The sequence below is a fragment of the Chaetodon trifascialis genome, chromosome 7 (genome assembly GCF_039877785.1).
Source record: "Chaetodon trifascialis isolate fChaTrf1 chromosome 7, fChaTrf1.hap1, whole genome shotgun sequence".
Taxonomy (NCBI): domain Eukaryota; kingdom Metazoa; phylum Chordata; class Actinopteri; order Chaetodontiformes; family Chaetodontidae; genus Chaetodon; species Chaetodon trifascialis.
Genome location: NC_092062.1, coordinates 26,100,696 through 26,116,997, shown reverse-complemented (window position 1 = coordinate 26,116,997; position 16,302 = coordinate 26,100,696). Strand labels below are relative to the sequence as shown.

Below are 16,302 nucleotides of genomic sequence, written 5' to 3'. Positions count from 1 at the left end.
CAATGCAGAATTTCATGAAGGATGCCCAAATCTTCAGCAGCCTGGGCATTATTTTTGGTTTGTCCAGGGGGAAAAAATGTCGCTCATCACAAATACCTCAAACAGCGCACTTGTAAATGCAAAGTTAATGGCTGTTAGGGAAACAAAGTGTATTTTATTTATAAAATCATCTCTAACGTTAGCCTACTTGTATATCCAGTCAGCTTGTCTGTTGTTTCTTAGAAACTGAATCAGAGGATAAATATGGTTTACTGTAGTTTGCTGTGCAGTAACATTTACTGCAGCTACTTTTACGGAGCGCAACCCGGCAACATCCGCCAACCTGTTGTGCGTACGCACGTTGCGTAGATCAGCAGACACACGCAGACATCATGGCGGACGTACTGGACCTTCATGAGGCGGGAGGCGAGGACTTTCCTATGGATGAGGATGGTGATGGTAAAAATAGTTATCATTATGCCTATTGGTAGCAGATGCGCCGTAAGACTGGCTTTCAGTTGATGCGTAAATCTTGAGACCAGCTAAATGGACGTAGACGACAATGCTACAAACGCTAACTGCGCGGTAGCAGGCCTGACAAATGCTAACAAGCTAGCACTAAGCTAACAACGCACTGGTGGTTCATTCAAACGGTATTTGTAAGCTACGTTAACTAGGTTGTGATTGTTGCAAGCTGCAAAGCGTACCAAATGCTGATTTAAATTATTTTCCTAGCATAAGAATATGGTTAACATCAACGTTACCTTACGATATAACTCTTATCACATTAGCGTGTTATTAGCCGCCGTTAGCACGCTCCGAGTCTTCGATTATCAACTACAGTAAGGTACACTGACGAAACTTTCAACATCCGTATCATGTGATTTATTGGTCATTTTCATGTAATTATGCCGTTGACTACCGAAAATGTATCCACGGTCCATAAACCCAGTAGTGAGCTAACGTTAACTGTTAGCTAGTGGTCAAACTTGTATTGATTTCGACTTGTTCAACTTTCCCTCTTCAGAAAGCATCCACAAGTTGAAGGAGAAAGCCAAAAAGAGGAAAGGACGAGGGTTTGGTTCAGGTGAGTTAACGTACCATCATCATGGCATCAGTTCATGTAATCTCCTGCTGAATCCTTTTCATGTAGTTGTTCAGCAGCAGTCAGAGTTCAATGTTTTTCTGTGTTTCCAGAGGAAGGGGCCAGGTCCAGAATCAAAGAGGACTATGATACTGTGGAACAGGATGGGGACGAGCCAGGCCCTCAGAGATGTAAGTGTAGTTCATTTCAAAGATGTAGGTTAAATGTAACCTACTAGAAAAAAGTCTTATCTTCACAAATTGCCTCCTTAAAGCTCCTCTGTGAGGTAGGAGAAGGTACAAACCCTCTGTCATTTATGAATGTGGTTTACTCACAGCAATCCTCAAATTTAGTAATTGAAATTCATCCACTGTCACCAGTTATTGGCTTCTGGATAAATATCAGTGTAGCAGGCAGAAACTGGAGGTCGGAGGGCCTCTCATTGGTCAGACCAGTGTTTATTTGTACACCTTGCATGAAATGAGAGGTTTAGTGATCAAAGCTGGACTTGGATTATAAGTGTACTTCGCTGAAAATGCTCCCTGTTTTATTATTTGACCCCTGATGCCCTTTCATGTGTTTGTCTTGTTGCAGCTGTGGAGGGCTGGATCCTGTTTGTGACAGGTGTACACGAAGAGGCCACAGAGGAAGACATCCATGACAAGTTTTCAGAGTTTGGAGAGATCAAGAACCTGCATCTCAACCTTGACCGCCGAACAGGCTACCTCAAGGTGAGACAAATAACTATCCCTCAATCGCGAGTTTCAGAGTTCTAGCTTGTCTTTCATTTCATGGACTGCATGCAGTTGATGCAGATCTGTTATTTTTAATTTTAGAGAATTCATTAACACGACCTCTTGGCCACTTGCTTGCTGTAACTGGTTACTAATGTGGTTTTTAGTTGCATGTGGGATATTGTGTAGGGCATTTTACATCTAATTTAAAATGAATGAATAAAAAAGAAACAATTATGCTTAGTTTTCTTAAAAAAAAGATAGTTTGGTACACAAATTGGTGCCCTGCAACTGTTTGTGAAACCCTTGGAAGCACAACTAATGCACCTAACAATTTATGGTGACACCACAGAGGCGCGCATGTCAAGTTCAAATCCAGAACAGAATGGTATCCAGTGAGCCAAATGTAATTATTTGAATGCTTTGGCTGGAAATACTCTTGGAGTAGTCGTGTTGAGTCAACCAGAAAATTGAACATCTGCCCTAGCTTCTCTGAATCCCACTCCTTGTTGCTTAAGTGATATTTTTTCCAGATGGAGAGATTTGAAGGCTGCATATATTATATTATGTAACGTTTAAAAAATATCACATTATGAGAAATGTTTTTCCGTCCCATTTGTTGTATGAAACCAGAGCCCTTCTGAGGTCTGTGTAAGCAAGTTGTTGCTTTATACGTACGAGTAAACCTTGTTGACCTTTTCACTGCTGGTTCCACCTGCATCCATATCCTCCATAGAGGTTTACAGCCTATAGAATTTTGTAGCCTTGATTTTCCATACTGTGGTTTTTACTTTGTTTACATGACATCTGCATTGTTGCATGCCTGTTGCGATCCCTCCTGTGTCGCTCTTCCTGGGTTTTCTCCAGGGTGTTGAATGCTGACCAGATTGTAAAGCCCCTTGAGGCAAATTTGTGATGTTGAGCTATATAAGCACTGTAGACTTGATTGTACTTGACCACTTGCTAATGCCTGCATGCTGTGCAAATCCAGAGGATATATCCAAGGTTTTTCAAATACTTGCGGTGTTTAATATGCACAGTTGAAACATTGCGCCATTGTTTTTTTAACATCCAAATGTACAATATGCCTCAACTTTCTCAGAAGCCACAAGGTGGCAGCATTGTTATGAGTATGAGGTCAGAAATAAGCATCTTTAGCCTGAAACTCTTCTTCCTCAATCATTTCAGCAAAGCCCAGTGAGTGTCTGTTTTTAACACGATGTTTGATGATTAACATAATGTAGTAGCAATCACACATTTAATTGGTCACCTTTCAATTCCCCAGAGACAGAAAATTATAGTGATGGCTAAGCTTCTGTGCTCGGTTCAAAACATGTTTGCCCAGTGATCCCACACTGGTTTTAATAGGGCCACTATAGTAGTCAGACTGAATAACATTATTTGATTATTGAGTGATAAGCAGCTCTGTGTTCTGCACCGTGTTGTTAATTTAAATAGTAAATTCTGCCAAATTCCAAAGCAGTAATGTTACAAACATGCAATAATTGGCATGATGTCCTGATAACTGTCCCCAGGGATATGCACTGGTGGAATATGAGACATACAAAGAAGCCCAGGCAGCCATGGAAGGGCTCAACGGTCAGGACCTGATGGGCCAGCCTATCAGCGTTGACTGGGGATTTGTCAGAGGACCCCCCAAGAACAAGAGGAGGTGAGGGTGCTGTGTGATAATCTGTGTGTCTCAAACTGTGGTGGTATTAACTTGCTGGTAATGGAAGTGTTGTCATTGATTTTCATTATATTATTTGAAAAAAAAAAAAAAATAGATATCACAGTATTACTCAGCCTGGATGGTGTTAAGATATGTATATAAAAGTGATGTATGATCTAAATTATTTATGTAATGCTTTTTCATGTAGTAGAACAACCACTTAATATTCTAAAGTCGATAACTGAACTGGTTTTTCGCAGGACTGGCGGACGGAGACGCAGCAGAAGCCCAGACAGGAGGCGGCGTTGAGTTTGGCTCGCCATTGGCTCCATGGGTCGCCTGTCACTTTGACAGGCAGTTTGTAATGCTCTCATAAGAAGTTAATTTCAGAGTTTTTGTACAATATTATGAGTACAGTCGCTAGGGCATGTAGCTGTGCAGTTTCAAATATTGAGATAAGGACTTGTTCTTCTTAAGAGATGAATAACAAATTGGCCTGATGGCAGCATTTTCAGTTTTTTGTAAATTGCTTATGTTGCTATACAGTGTAACCTAAGGACATCCACAAAGCTCTGTCAGTGAAACTAGGTTTTTACTTTCAACACCAACTTGTAGCTAGTACATGTTTATGGTTTTTCATGATTCCCTCAAAATGTTGTTTCAGTTTCCTCAATGTTATGTGCATTGTATTGTGTGGGAGTGTTTTGTTTTATATTACCTGGGGAAAATTAAACTTTTAAAAAGCTGAATTTGTGCCCTATTGTATGTCTGCTTTTTTTTTTAAGCACTTCAAATGACGTAGGGTTTACATCATCCCAGATGACCTCACCCAGGCAATGATGCCGCCCTGGCTATTTTGTTAACCCCAAAGCACCTGTCACTCTGGACTCAGTGAAACACTCATAGGCTATTTGGACTAAACCCCTTGCCCCTTATTTTTCTGCAGCCAATTGGCAAGCAAATGTTTTGTACTCTGTCGTTCCTATTTGGTATTTATTCTATTGGACAGCATCAGTCAAAGACCCCGAGAATGACCATTGGTGGATATCAGCGTCAATAAAAGAAACTCTGCTCGCTGATTGGGTGGTTCTTCGCGAGGGCGGGAGCAATTCGTCGCTTGACGTTGTTGTTGTAAGTGGTGGTGAAATTACTTTGTCGGTGGTGGTCCGGTTTGGGATTTTACGCTTAGTTTCACCAGTGAAGATGCTAAAAAGTTAAGAATTGTTGGTCTTGGAAACGTATATACCATTCACAAGTTGATACTTTCTGGAAAACTAAATGGGACGATGAGAAAAATATCTGCGAGGACGCTCAAGGTAAGCAGTAAAGGGATACTCTAGCTACCAGCGTTAACGTTAGCTAACGTTAGCTGCTGATTAGCCAGGCTTGAAGTAGCCACTTGCTAGCCAAACGTTACCGTTCGATGTACTTCGTGAAAATGAACAACAGTTCTCTGTAATGAGGGTCCTTGCACATGTATGGTAGTTCTCCAGAGGGGTAATTAAATAGTGTATTACGTGAAAATAAAGTTATTGGACTGAGTGTAAACGGTGCACGAACCCCATGCGTTGGAACGGCTCAAATGCGTTTATGTAAGCATGTGTATTGTTCGTTGATATTTTGTTTCAAAGAATAGTCGTAGCCATAATAGCTTGCTCAGAGTCAACATTTAGGACAAGCCATCATCAATAGCATTGGTCTGCATTTATTTGCCGTGTTAAGCAGGTCTGTGAAACGGAATTGGTTTTTGAACATTACATTAGCTTTACGAGCTGTCAACCATAGATGTGCAGTTTAAGCTTTGCATTTTTCAAGTTGGGCTGAATGAGAGATCAATTTTGTATTTGCCCTTTCATCAGCTATATTTTTGCCTTAAGAATGAATTAACATTATATTTGCTATATCTCTAAAAGCTGGCAGTCACGATCCAGATTATCTGAGCCCGGTCTTATTTAAGGTGCATGTGTGATGTAACATTTACTTAAAGCACCAGCTCAGAGAAAATTGTTAGAGTTAACCGTTTACACACGCGTGTATTTCCTAATGTCTCACCAAAACGACCGGTTTCATTAAGCTATCGTTAAGTGGCTAACTTGATCGAGTGAGTCAAGTCAGCAGTGGGAGGCATTTCTTGCCAAACCTTGCTGCCAGATATGTGAGAGTCTAGCCTGAACTAGCTGTTCATCAGGTTCAGTGCTCCGTCCTCATTTCTAAACTGACGACTTGGAGTATTTGCAGTCATTTCCGACAATGCAAACCCCTCTCTCTCTCCCGATGAGAAAGGGTTGCATTACACTTTGTCTTGAATTATTCAGGTTCTTGTGTTTGTGGGCTCTTTTGTTTGCTGGGACACCAAGTTCTTTGCTGCGCTTGGTCTACAGGGGCTGTTTATGTTGTTATAAAGCCATATCCTGTTGGAAACACACACAGCAGTAAGCTGGAACCTCATCATACAAGGCTGATGGAATTTCAAGAAGCTAGGTTTTGTGTAGTAGGAAAAAGAAAGACATCCAGCCCTCCCACCTGTACCCCTGCTCCCTCTAGTAGCTGTGCAAGGTGATGTTTGAAATGCGGGACACACTAACAGCTGTCTGACAGTTGCAGAAGACTGTTGATCAGTAGCAGTGTGGAAAGTTAGGATGAACTACCAGCTCCATGCTAATAACTGTGGCTGCTGAACCAGTCCTTGTGGCAGGTAATCAGCCATGACTTCATGCATTATTGTATCTCTGCGACTGATGAATTTATTAAAGGTCTGGGATCCACCAGACGCTATGGCTTGAAGATGAAAAAGATTTTCGTACCCTGATGCACAGTCTTTGTAAGGGTGTGTGAGGTTGCATTGTCAGGCTTCATTGTGCATGTCCTCAGCACTTCAAGGGACATATTGATGTGTACAGCAGCGCAGGGAGCACCTCGGGTAAGTATTTTAAGTAGGGTGTAGCATCCTTCCCTATGCAATTCAGATTCCAGACTGGCAGGGTGTAAAAGGAAAAGTATCTTGAGATAAAAGGTTTTTTTTTCATCACTCAACACAACATAAACACAGTTAAAAGCACATGACAGGAGCTGGTTTGTTAATACTGGAATGGCTCTATTGGTCAACGTAGGAAACACCCAGTAAATCCACTCTCAACCTGCCTCCAGCTTCACAGAGCAAGGCAGAGTGTTTTTAAAGCCTTTGTGCTGCGAGTTGCTGCTGTTTGATTTTATTTGCTCCATTTGAATTTTGTTGATCCAAATGAAAATGTGTGGCTTGCAATTTGCAGCTTATCGTGCAGAGATCTCCGGCAGCGTTGAAATGAGCTGCAGTAAGCATTTCACAGTGGCCTCGTTTGAAAATGATGCAGATTGATGAGAAGGGTGAAACATTTTTTACTGTTTTCTGAAACGATCAGTATGTGGAGACTCTTGTAATGCCTGTGGAAAAGGGTTTGTTATAGGACTATCATTTTGGAGTTGCAAGACCTGGTGGCAGTGGAATTATATGCACACTGTTTTGCTGTGACACATAGCAAAGTCATATGATTACACAATGGAGGGTAGACCAGCAATGAATTAGCATGAGTCCCAGTTTATACTGCAGTTTCACAAAGAAGGCAGTTGAACTTGTTTGTCTTTCTGGTGGAAAACTTGTAGTTCGGAGCATTACTTCTCTCAAAGGTTTTGTGTTACTGCCTCAACTATCTTTCATATCCTTAATGTCTTTAACATGGATCTAACTTGCTGTTTTTGTGCTGCACGGCTGTGGCTGTTATGACTGCCTTGGTGAATATAGTATTTCACAGGGTAACCACGCTGCTTCAGCAATGCAAAGGGTATGAAAATTTAAATTCGTCTCTCGACGGGCTCCCCCAAACAGCTGTTCACCAAGTGTGTATGTGTGTGTGTTAGGGATCCAGTGTCAGTTTCAGAGCCTGGCCCATTTGGCCATGGAGGTATTCCCATAGGATCTCTCAAACACAGTGAGATTAATAAGTAAATAGATGACTGCTTCTTCAGGTTAGTAGGACAACCACGTGATGTTTGTGTCCAGTGTACATGTATGTCTCAATTTTCCAGTGTACACATCCACCATAGAGTAGGTAATAAAGTGGGAACTGAGCCTACATCCTGGTTCTTGTAGGACACTTGGCAGCCTTCATTATGGTCAAGAAGATGAAATGACAAATCATAGATTTCGCACCTATACATCCATGCATCTGTGCTCTTATCTCTAAGTCCCACCGTCCAAAATGACAGGAACAGATGTGATCCGAAAGAGTATACTACCTACGTCCCCACGCTGCCACAGTGAGACAGGGATCAATAGGTGGCTTGTCTCCGAGAGGCCTCTGTGTCCAGACAGCAACTCATAAAACTCTTTGGAGCCCCACCCTCCCCAGCATGGCTGGTTGCCTGCCAGTCTTGTGACACAGCAGTCAGCCAGTGCCCAGGGCTGTTTGTGTTAGGGTGGAGAGACCTAGAGCAGAGGCATCTACCTGGGTGCTAGCAGTTGTGAGCAGCAAGTTGTGGACATTAGGCCTACACTGAATCCTTTGAGATTATAGTTAGATAACTCACACATCTGGTGAACAATAGAAGGGACTGTGAAGTAGGATGGAACGGTTATACGAGGAAAGTATAGCCTTACGTACCAACGGAGCAGCCATAATCCCATACAGCGTCAAACGTCACTCCCACAAGAGAGGCCATGGTAATGAGAGATTAATGGATCAGTTACTTTATGCTCTTCACCTTTTCCTCCTCTACATACCGCACAGGGTGGGAAATTAATAATGATGATAATACCTGCCACCAGTCAAAACCTCAGCCTTGCCTGTCCTGTCAGAAATTTTGGCTTTTTTCATATACCACTGTCAAAATCACATCATGACTTTACTAGAAACAGGACTGAAATTTTAAGGTGTATAAGTTACCGTTGAATTCACAGCTACGAAGGTTGATCATTTTGGGCTGTGTGCCAGTAAGCAGCATTTGTCATTGTCTGTTTTGTCTGTCACATCCCTGCTTGTCACTGCTGCTGCTTTTTCCTCAAAGCTGTTTGTCAGCTTTGTGATATATGGCCACGAATATGAAGAATCTTTCTCTTATGTTGAAGTAATTTTGCTGTTTTTGATCCATGCATCTGCAGTAAGGGTGGGTGATTTACCTTAAAATAATAGTAGTTGTTGGATGACTATATTTTTGATGTTGTGCTCTTCTCACGTGCTTTCTGGGTCTCTTTGAACTCAGGTTTGTGAAATATGGTGGAATAAGTTTGTTGTCTTTCCCCTTCTTGCCATTATCTTCTTCCCTCATTGTTTACACGTCACTATAGTTTGTTGCAGATCTAGCTTTTTACACCCAGAGCCCTTCCACACTTTCTAAGTCACTATTGTTTTTGGTAGCAATGCTGCTTTTGCTTTCTGCTTGTTACTGCCGTATGTAGTCACAAAGTCACTGAAATGAAATTGCATATTAACGATATGATATGACAAATTGACTACATTTACATGCAGAAAATATTCAGTTTTTGTCCTTTATTCCAAAAATGACAACGTTCCAACTAAGTTGTTTACATGACTAATGAAAATGAAGATTCCACTAATATTTGCATTCACATGCAGCCGATTAATGAGCACAGCCTCCTTCTTGAAAAGGTCGGCCTCGCAATATTTGCACATCTCAAAAAACCTGCTGATATCCGAGTATTTCATAATGTTTAAAAGTATGTGTGTTTCTCTTTCCAACCAGAATGTGCATGTGTGCCTGCATCTCGACCATGTGTTACACACTGCAGTAAAAACCTCAATTAAGATGCATATATTGTGCTGTGTACTAGTCCAGCCCCTAAAACCTGAATAATATCAGCATATCCTGCATATGTTAATTTAAAAATGCTCCTTTCGGAATAAGGCCTCTTTTGGGAAGTTGGGCATGTAAACGTAGTCATTGGTACAACATACAATCATGAACAATATGATACGGTGCACTCCTAACCTGCAGATGATTTGGCCTCTTTGCACTCCTGTGAGTTAGTGAAATGTTGCTTTGAAAATTCATATATAAGTGTGCTCTTTGCAAAACCTCTTAAAGCTGACAGATCAATTCAATCCAAGCTAATATGACTCAGTTTTGTAGTAAAGTTACTTCAGGGTCTCAGGATGTTTTTTTCATAAGACAGGAAACTACAGAAGTGTTAGCTGGTGGATTTGAAAACTAACAGGCTCCAGAGGAGGCTTTGATTGTGTTGTAGTGGCACCTGTCGAAGGGGCTACAGCTGGTGAATTTATCAACTCTTCCAGCCAAAATCTGTGAACATTTGTTCACTGGCTAACAGTTATTTCAAAGCCGTGTAGCAGGTGAATAATGAAGTTTAGATCCCACTTTAGCCTGTGGACAAGAGCGTAGCTTTCCTGTGCAGTCTAGAAGGCAGCGGTCCCTCACGCCCTGCCCTGTTGATCCAGGACAGCAGGACTAATCCCACACACAGCCCTGATGAGGAGCCTGTCACCCAGGATGACATCACACAGGGAGTGACGTGAAGTAGCCCTGCTGTGTACAGGGCCTGGCCTGCAGCACGTGGGGATTCACATGAGCGTTAGTGCTGCCCGCCTGCAGAGGCGGGTGCTCGTTTAGCCACTGGCTTTAGATCCAGCAGAGTTTGGTTGGCTTCACATTCAGGCTGATTTAGCAGGGGTAGATCTTGAGCATTTGAATTGGTCCTGTCTTGCAACATGGTAGTTGCAAGTTGTAGCTCCATTTTGTTTGCAGTGTTCAAGCCTTTTTGCATTTCGAAGCTTCTTCCTCTCTTGCAGCACTCTTGTTTTGCAGGAGTGGAGTAAATGAAGTTAAGTCTAAACATCGCAGCGTAAGGCTCACATTAGTGTCCAAAGAAATGTCTTATATTTATCAAGGGTTAAAATGCAAATTAAGAGCAGTCATCTAGCTTGCCTTCTAAATGTGAATTATGTAATAACAAGCACATTGTTTGTACGCTAAGCAAGAAGGATATTTTGGCATCAGAGATCTTATTTGTTATCAGTGTCACAGAACAAAGTGAGAAGTGAAATGTTTCCGCTTTAGATATTTCGATGTCTATCAGTCTGACTTGCACAACTTTGACCAAAAATTGTATTGCTACATATATATAGATTACAGATAAGATACTGATTCTTGTAGCTTGTTTGTAGCAAAAGTCTGTATTGCAGTCATGTTGCATGTGTTGTAATTCACTGCTGAACTTCCCCACTCTTTGCTCATAAATAGGTGGGCAGTGTTCAGATGGTTGCAGAGGCCTGTATTTCTTCACAAAGGCGAAAAATCATTAAAGAGGCTGCCAGGGCTGAATGAGGACTTCTCACCCTCAGAGTCTGGAGTTAAGGTTGACAGCTTTCAGGAATACTGAACCCAATGCATAATGTTCCCTAAGTGAAGCAGTTTATCCATCTACCTCCATGCTGCTGTCCCTCAGAGGCGCAGCAACGCTTTGCTTTGGAGGCTCTGCAGCAATCACTCTGAATGTCTTGTTTAGGGGTTCGTTTTGTGCACATCTCTCAAACAGTTATGCATTGATGGCAGATTAGCTTCCACTTCCCTCACTCACTTTGAGGATCAGATATCCTCATTACATTTTCTGCTGTTTCAGGTCTTCACTGCAGTGTGCACAATGTAATGTGGTCTCTGTGTGGAATGTGGGAATGCCACTTACGGTCCCCTCTAGTCCTCTCCACAGCAGCCTGCTTCATGTGGCTGTTAATTAGCACTCCTTGACTGGTGATTACTGGGCCTGACTGCAGTGACATGCCCCGGGCACAGGCTAGGAACCTCTGAGGCCAGCTTTAATAGTCTGCCTAATAAACCACCGTTACAGACAGACTGGTAGAAAGAAAAAACTGCAACTTCAAGCAGCAGACGATCCAGATAAAATGATGAACATAGTAATAGTCCTGCAGTAATAATAAAAAAGTCCAATAGCTTGAAGACTGAGATATGCACGGACACATGTAACACTTTAAATGTTGACAATCTTTTAGTCATTAAAATATTTTTATAATAATTATGTCACATCTGAAAAAAGCAAATATAGAGTTAAAATGTAAATATTCCCCAGTCTTACTTATGGCTATCTCAAGCTGAATCATAGGGCCTATGGACCAGAAATCACCAGCTGCTCTCAGACGCATCGAGTTTCAGAGGAAAACGTGTGGGTAGAGCTATTTCTTTTTCAAACAAAAAATTATTGCCACTATTGTATCCATATGGAGAAAGAGACTTCTGGTTTTGTCCTGAAAATATCCTCTGAAGACGCTTTCTCTGTTATGCCAGTGCCTCGTTGAGGAATTGGCATGCTGTACAGTATCTTTGGGAACTAAGTGAGTTCGGAGATTCCTGCTACATGCGCTGCTACACCATGACGTCAGCTCTCAGACACTTTGATAAACACTTGTGCTCAGAAGCTAATACTGCCCATTTCAATTGGCTGCGCTTGGCTGTTATTACTTTGCTGCAGTGAATAACAGCAAGAGTCCACATTAGGCTGAAGGAACCACTATGAAGCACTCTAATATGTCTTCCACGGACGAGGAGACGTTTTGTCTGAAGCCATGTCCCTTTTCCCGAACCAGATTTACACCTTGTCACCTGAATAGTGGGCATGCTGCAAGATGAGTTTACGTCATGTAAAACCTCACTTGAACCCATCCTGTCTGTAAGTGGGTGCCTGCCCTAACTCTGCTTGCTGCGCTGTGTTCAGAACAGTGCAGCCTCCAGGGTATCATTGTCTTTTTGTTAATGAAAATTAGACCCAACCTGGAAGTATGCTTGGATGTCAAGCTTTGAGAGAGCGGCTGACGTCACCAACATGTGACTGTCTTTAATTCAGGCATGAGGCTTTCACCAGAGCGTTTAGTTCCTGACAGAGTTTAAATGTTAGCTGTCATCTGTTTTTGAACTCTGCACAGTGCAGGGTTTCTATGTTTAAACTGTGATTATGAGCAGATTATTTTTAGAGTATCTCAAACAGGAGGTTGCTCTAATTCTAGCAGCTCAGAGATTAGGTGGCGATTCTCTGCATGTGCTGGTGCTGGTGCATGGATAGATACTCAGAGCAGGCAGACTAGTGTCGAATAGGCGTTAAGGAACAATTACCATATGAACAATACTAATTATAGACCTAAGCACCTTTTTTTTTTCTTGTTCATCCTGTTGCATGGATTCTGTGAACTATTTTTAAATGAGATTAACTTTTTCAGTTGCCGTAGCTCAGTGGTAAAATTCAAAGCTACAGCAGCTGTGGCTACAGTGGCTCTGTACGCACCAAACAATACAAATGAGCTCAAATTCATGATCTGTAAGTAGATCTGGATTTCCTCACCTTATTTTGCCTCGAGCTCTCATGGACAGAAAGGCTGGTTGCTGAGTTCACACAGATCAGGTTTGGATGTTTCTGAGCCAGCAAGAGTGATAGGGAGGCCGCGAGAGGGAAGCGAGACTTGGCACATTTTTGTGTGATGACTGGACAGCTTTTGGACGAGACCAGCTCGAGTGGCATGGCCTCCGAGAGGGCAGGCGCGGTGTGGAATCTCTGACATCAGCTGGGTGTGCATTCACACTGGTGTTGTCTTGCGCATTACACACACAGATGCCCACAGCTGGTGGTCCAGCCTTCATCATGGTTGGAATGTGCACGCTACACGCTTCACACTGCAAAAATGTTATCCCAGACTAATAATAATACACACGCTTGAGGAATTTTCTCAAACATGTTTTGATTTCCTTGTAGGGAGGCTGTTTTTTCCCTACTGTAAAATTTTGAATTCCCTCTTGTTTGTGAGTACTCGATTAGCTTGATATTTCTTACAGTGTAGGCAAGTGGTGAAAGATAATTAATGTCCTTATTTGGGAAGAAGAACACCAATCCTTGTTGCAGCTACATCAGGTTTCTTAGCTCTGCAGAAGACAAAAGCTTTGTTTGGTTCACATGCAGCAGCGTTTTCTCAGTGGTCCACTCGTTCCTAATAATTCACATGTCAACAATAGCTCAGTGGATGTTCTGCTTTGCAGCAGTTCACTGGGTTTTATTGATTTTTCCCCAATGACCAGCTTACTGGTATGTTTCCTTTTGTCCAGGGAAATGGTCACACTCCAATTTACTGTATTGATTTGTGAGATGTCAACCAATAGGAACTCACAGCATCAGTCCCCTCCCTCAGTACTGGTCAAGCACATCTGCTCAGCTGAGTGGGTGAATTAGTGAGGCAGCAGTTTACAAGCAGAGTAGGAAGTAATGGCTAACATTGCCAGGCTGACAGAATTTTTAATTTTGTGCTGTTTGCTTTTTCCTTTTATTACTTAAAGGTGAACCTTTGGGCTCTCTCATCTGTGATGAACATATTAGTTAAAAGTGCTTTATAAATGAATTAATTTGACTTTGAGATAAGAGGAACAGCATTGACTCGGTTTGATATGCAAACCTGTCTCTGCAGCAGCCTTTGTGGGGTATTTACAATGCAGTGTTTGTCATATGCTTCAGCGTTATGCAAGCCCTTGGAAATAAATGTGCCTGCGTTATACTGTTCATATGATGCACCCCGTTGCCCTTGAGGACAACTGATGTTGCAGAAGAAAAGTGACTGAGATGTCTTCCACTTTTCTTCTCAGGCGAAGCATTTTTTCTATTCTGTAATGGATGTGTTTACATTGTGCTGCCCTATAGAATATTATGCTATACCGAGCAAGGATTTTGCTTTGTGGTACGTTTTCTTGTCCAAGGCTTTAGGGTCCACTGATAAGCCTTTTCTTTTTTTTTTTAACCCCTTTGCTTTTTAAGCATCCTGTAGCAGAGATTCATCCTGCGTAATGCATGTGCAGCAGAGCCATTGTACTGCTCCGCTGAGCTGAGGGAAACTTTGGAAGAGCTGGGTAAAGGGCTTGGTGTTCCTCCACTCCTAGCCAGGCAGCGATCAGCCTCCTTCCCAGCTGTAGCTCTCATGTTATGTAATGAGGCAGTGTAGGCTGACTGGGCTCAGTCGGTAACCAGATTACAGCACTCCACTGATAAAGACAGCTGAAGGACTGCCATCTTCTGGTTCTCTTTAGCTGTGAGGTGTTTGCTGTGATTAATTGCCCTGTTTCTGCAGCATTTGAAAAACCGACCTTTGACTCACTAGCCCTAGGTTGGGGAACCATACTCAATACTGGTGCAGCACCGCAGTTGACTGGAACTGCTTCTCTGTGGCAAGGCGTCTGATGTCAGATGGTAGTGATGTTGATGATGCTACTAGTATTGAGCAGAACTGAGTCTGAGTCTCACACTCAGCAGCATATTCAGATGTTGCAGCAGGCTTTTGTTCTTGCAGAGTAGGAAAATGCGCAGTGTTTCCTGTCTCCCGATGCACTTTAATTTCACTTCAAATGATTTCACATTTGAGAGCAGAGAGCTGAGAAGCTGGCCGCAGCTGGAGGTCCAGCTCTGAGAGATACTTGGTAATGTCCACCATGAATGACAAATCACACACACTCGCTATCGCTTAGTTTCCTCTTCAGGTTTTTCTTCATCTCTGTGAATCATTGCAGACAAACTGACACTTTTGAACAGTTTGACTTTGTCCTGTGCTAGCAGCTCCGCAGCAGCAAGAAGGCATCCTTCACGCAGCTCCTCGTGAATGAGGTTTCAGGTTCTTAGCCATTAGCTCGCTCACCACAAAACTTGCCTGCATAACACAGAGCGTGGTCTTGCTTACTGACCACGCAAACTCCGAAGAAGAGTGTTAACTTTATCCAAGTGCATTTGTCCTTGTAGCTCATCCAGTTTTGCTGTTTGTAGCTGTACTGACGCTTGAGATGAGCCTTTTTCATCTCTGCAGCTGCATCCTCACAAACTTTCTTAAAACACAGTGTTTGTCCATTTCCATTTGGAGAGGACAACACTCTGCATCTACTTGCGCTTTGTTGACAGTTGCCATGATATGTTGACGTGATAGCAAGTGTGATGCGTATGTTGCGTTCAGGGGCTGCAATGAAAAATGTATCTGTTTACTATTTAGGTTACTTTCATGAACTAAGTTCCAAATTCCCCTCGTTAGCTGTCAGTATAGCCCAGCTGATACTGGACTTTTGAGGCTGATGTTGATGTTTCAGAGCTTAAAAAGTGTTGATCATGTTATATCAGCAGATGGCTCTTAACTCAGTAAAAGAACACAGCATAAACAATCTTGATAGGGTTAGTTTTGTTTTCAGAGAATTGCGACCAAGATGCATATTACTCAGGACATTTTGTAGTTTTGTAGTTTTTGTAGCTCTCTGGTTTACAATCAATGTACAGGAGACAATGTTTCTTAATTAGCCTCATTTGGCATATCGGAACTGCAATTTCTAGTTACTTAATGGTTACTTTTTATATACATATACACTGATAGGATATATTTGCAGTAAGATAATAAGTACTAATAGTTTTGTCCAAAGAGTGGAAACTTTGACTTTTGATCCCACCATCACTCTAGACCACTTATCACTCCTGCTCTTGCTCCCACCAGCCACGTTGCCCTTCCCTGTTTGCTTACTCTTTATTTCATTACTCATATTGTTTTGCAAGGCTGATAGGGCGTGTTTCATTTGCTGAGATCACAGGAAAGGTTTATGGGATTGAACTAAAATAGAACTTACCACATTTATAGGTGTGGCCATTCATCATGTCTTGACCATTAAAGGGAAACAGAACGACTCAGTCATCCTCATTTGGTAAAGTCTGACCACAAACTGTGCTGATAGTAAAATAATTCTCCGGCTCTGGCCATTGTTAAGCGTCTGTTCAGGTGAGTTGTGTGCCTCTTGTGAATCTCTAAATTGTG

The 16,302-nt window shown here is 42.2% G+C and overlaps 2 protein-coding genes across 5 annotated transcripts in view; both read left to right on the top strand.

The window, feature by feature from the left end:
* Positions 1 to 357: 357 nt before the first annotated feature.
* rbm8a (RNA binding motif protein 8A) lies at positions 358 to 4,218 on the top strand. Its single transcript, XM_070966365.1, has 6 exons — positions 358 to 438; positions 1,007 to 1,066; positions 1,177 to 1,254; positions 1,658 to 1,794; positions 3,333 to 3,469; positions 3,730 to 4,218. Exons 1-6 carry the CDS (start codon positions 372 to 374, stop codon positions 3,776 to 3,778), a joined length of 528 nt encoding a protein of 175 aa, XP_070822466.1. The 5' UTR covers positions 358 to 371; the 3' UTR covers positions 3,779 to 4,218.
* A 344-nt stretch (positions 4,219 to 4,562) lies between these two features.
* The window catches only part of otud7b (OTU deubiquitinase 7B), a 32,729-nt gene continuing 20,989 nt past the window's right edge, over positions 4,563 to 16,302 (top strand). For all 4 annotated transcript variants that reach the window (XM_070967457.1, XM_070967456.1, XM_070967455.1 and 1 more), the window contains exon 1: positions 4,563 to 4,785. The gene's annotated coding sequence lies outside the window, so the exon portion shown is untranslated. The remainder of the gene's footprint in view (positions 4,786 to 16,302) is intronic.

What these genes read in the sequence shown, in the direction of transcription:
- rbm8a (XM_070966365.1), top strand. Translation starts at nt 372, where the DNA reads ATGGCGGACGTACTGGACCTTCATGAGGCGGGAGGCGAGGACTTTCCT. An exon ending in AGGACGAGGGTTTGGTTCAG is followed by an intron (nt 1,067 to 1,176) that starts GTGAGTTAACGT and finishes CTGTGTTTCCAG; the next exon opens with AGGAAGGGGCCAGGTCCAGA. An exon ending in CGAGCCAGGCCCTCAGAGAT is followed by an intron (nt 1,255 to 1,657) that starts GTAAGTGTAGTT and finishes GTCTTGTTGCAG; the next exon opens with CTGTGGAGGGCTGGATCCTG.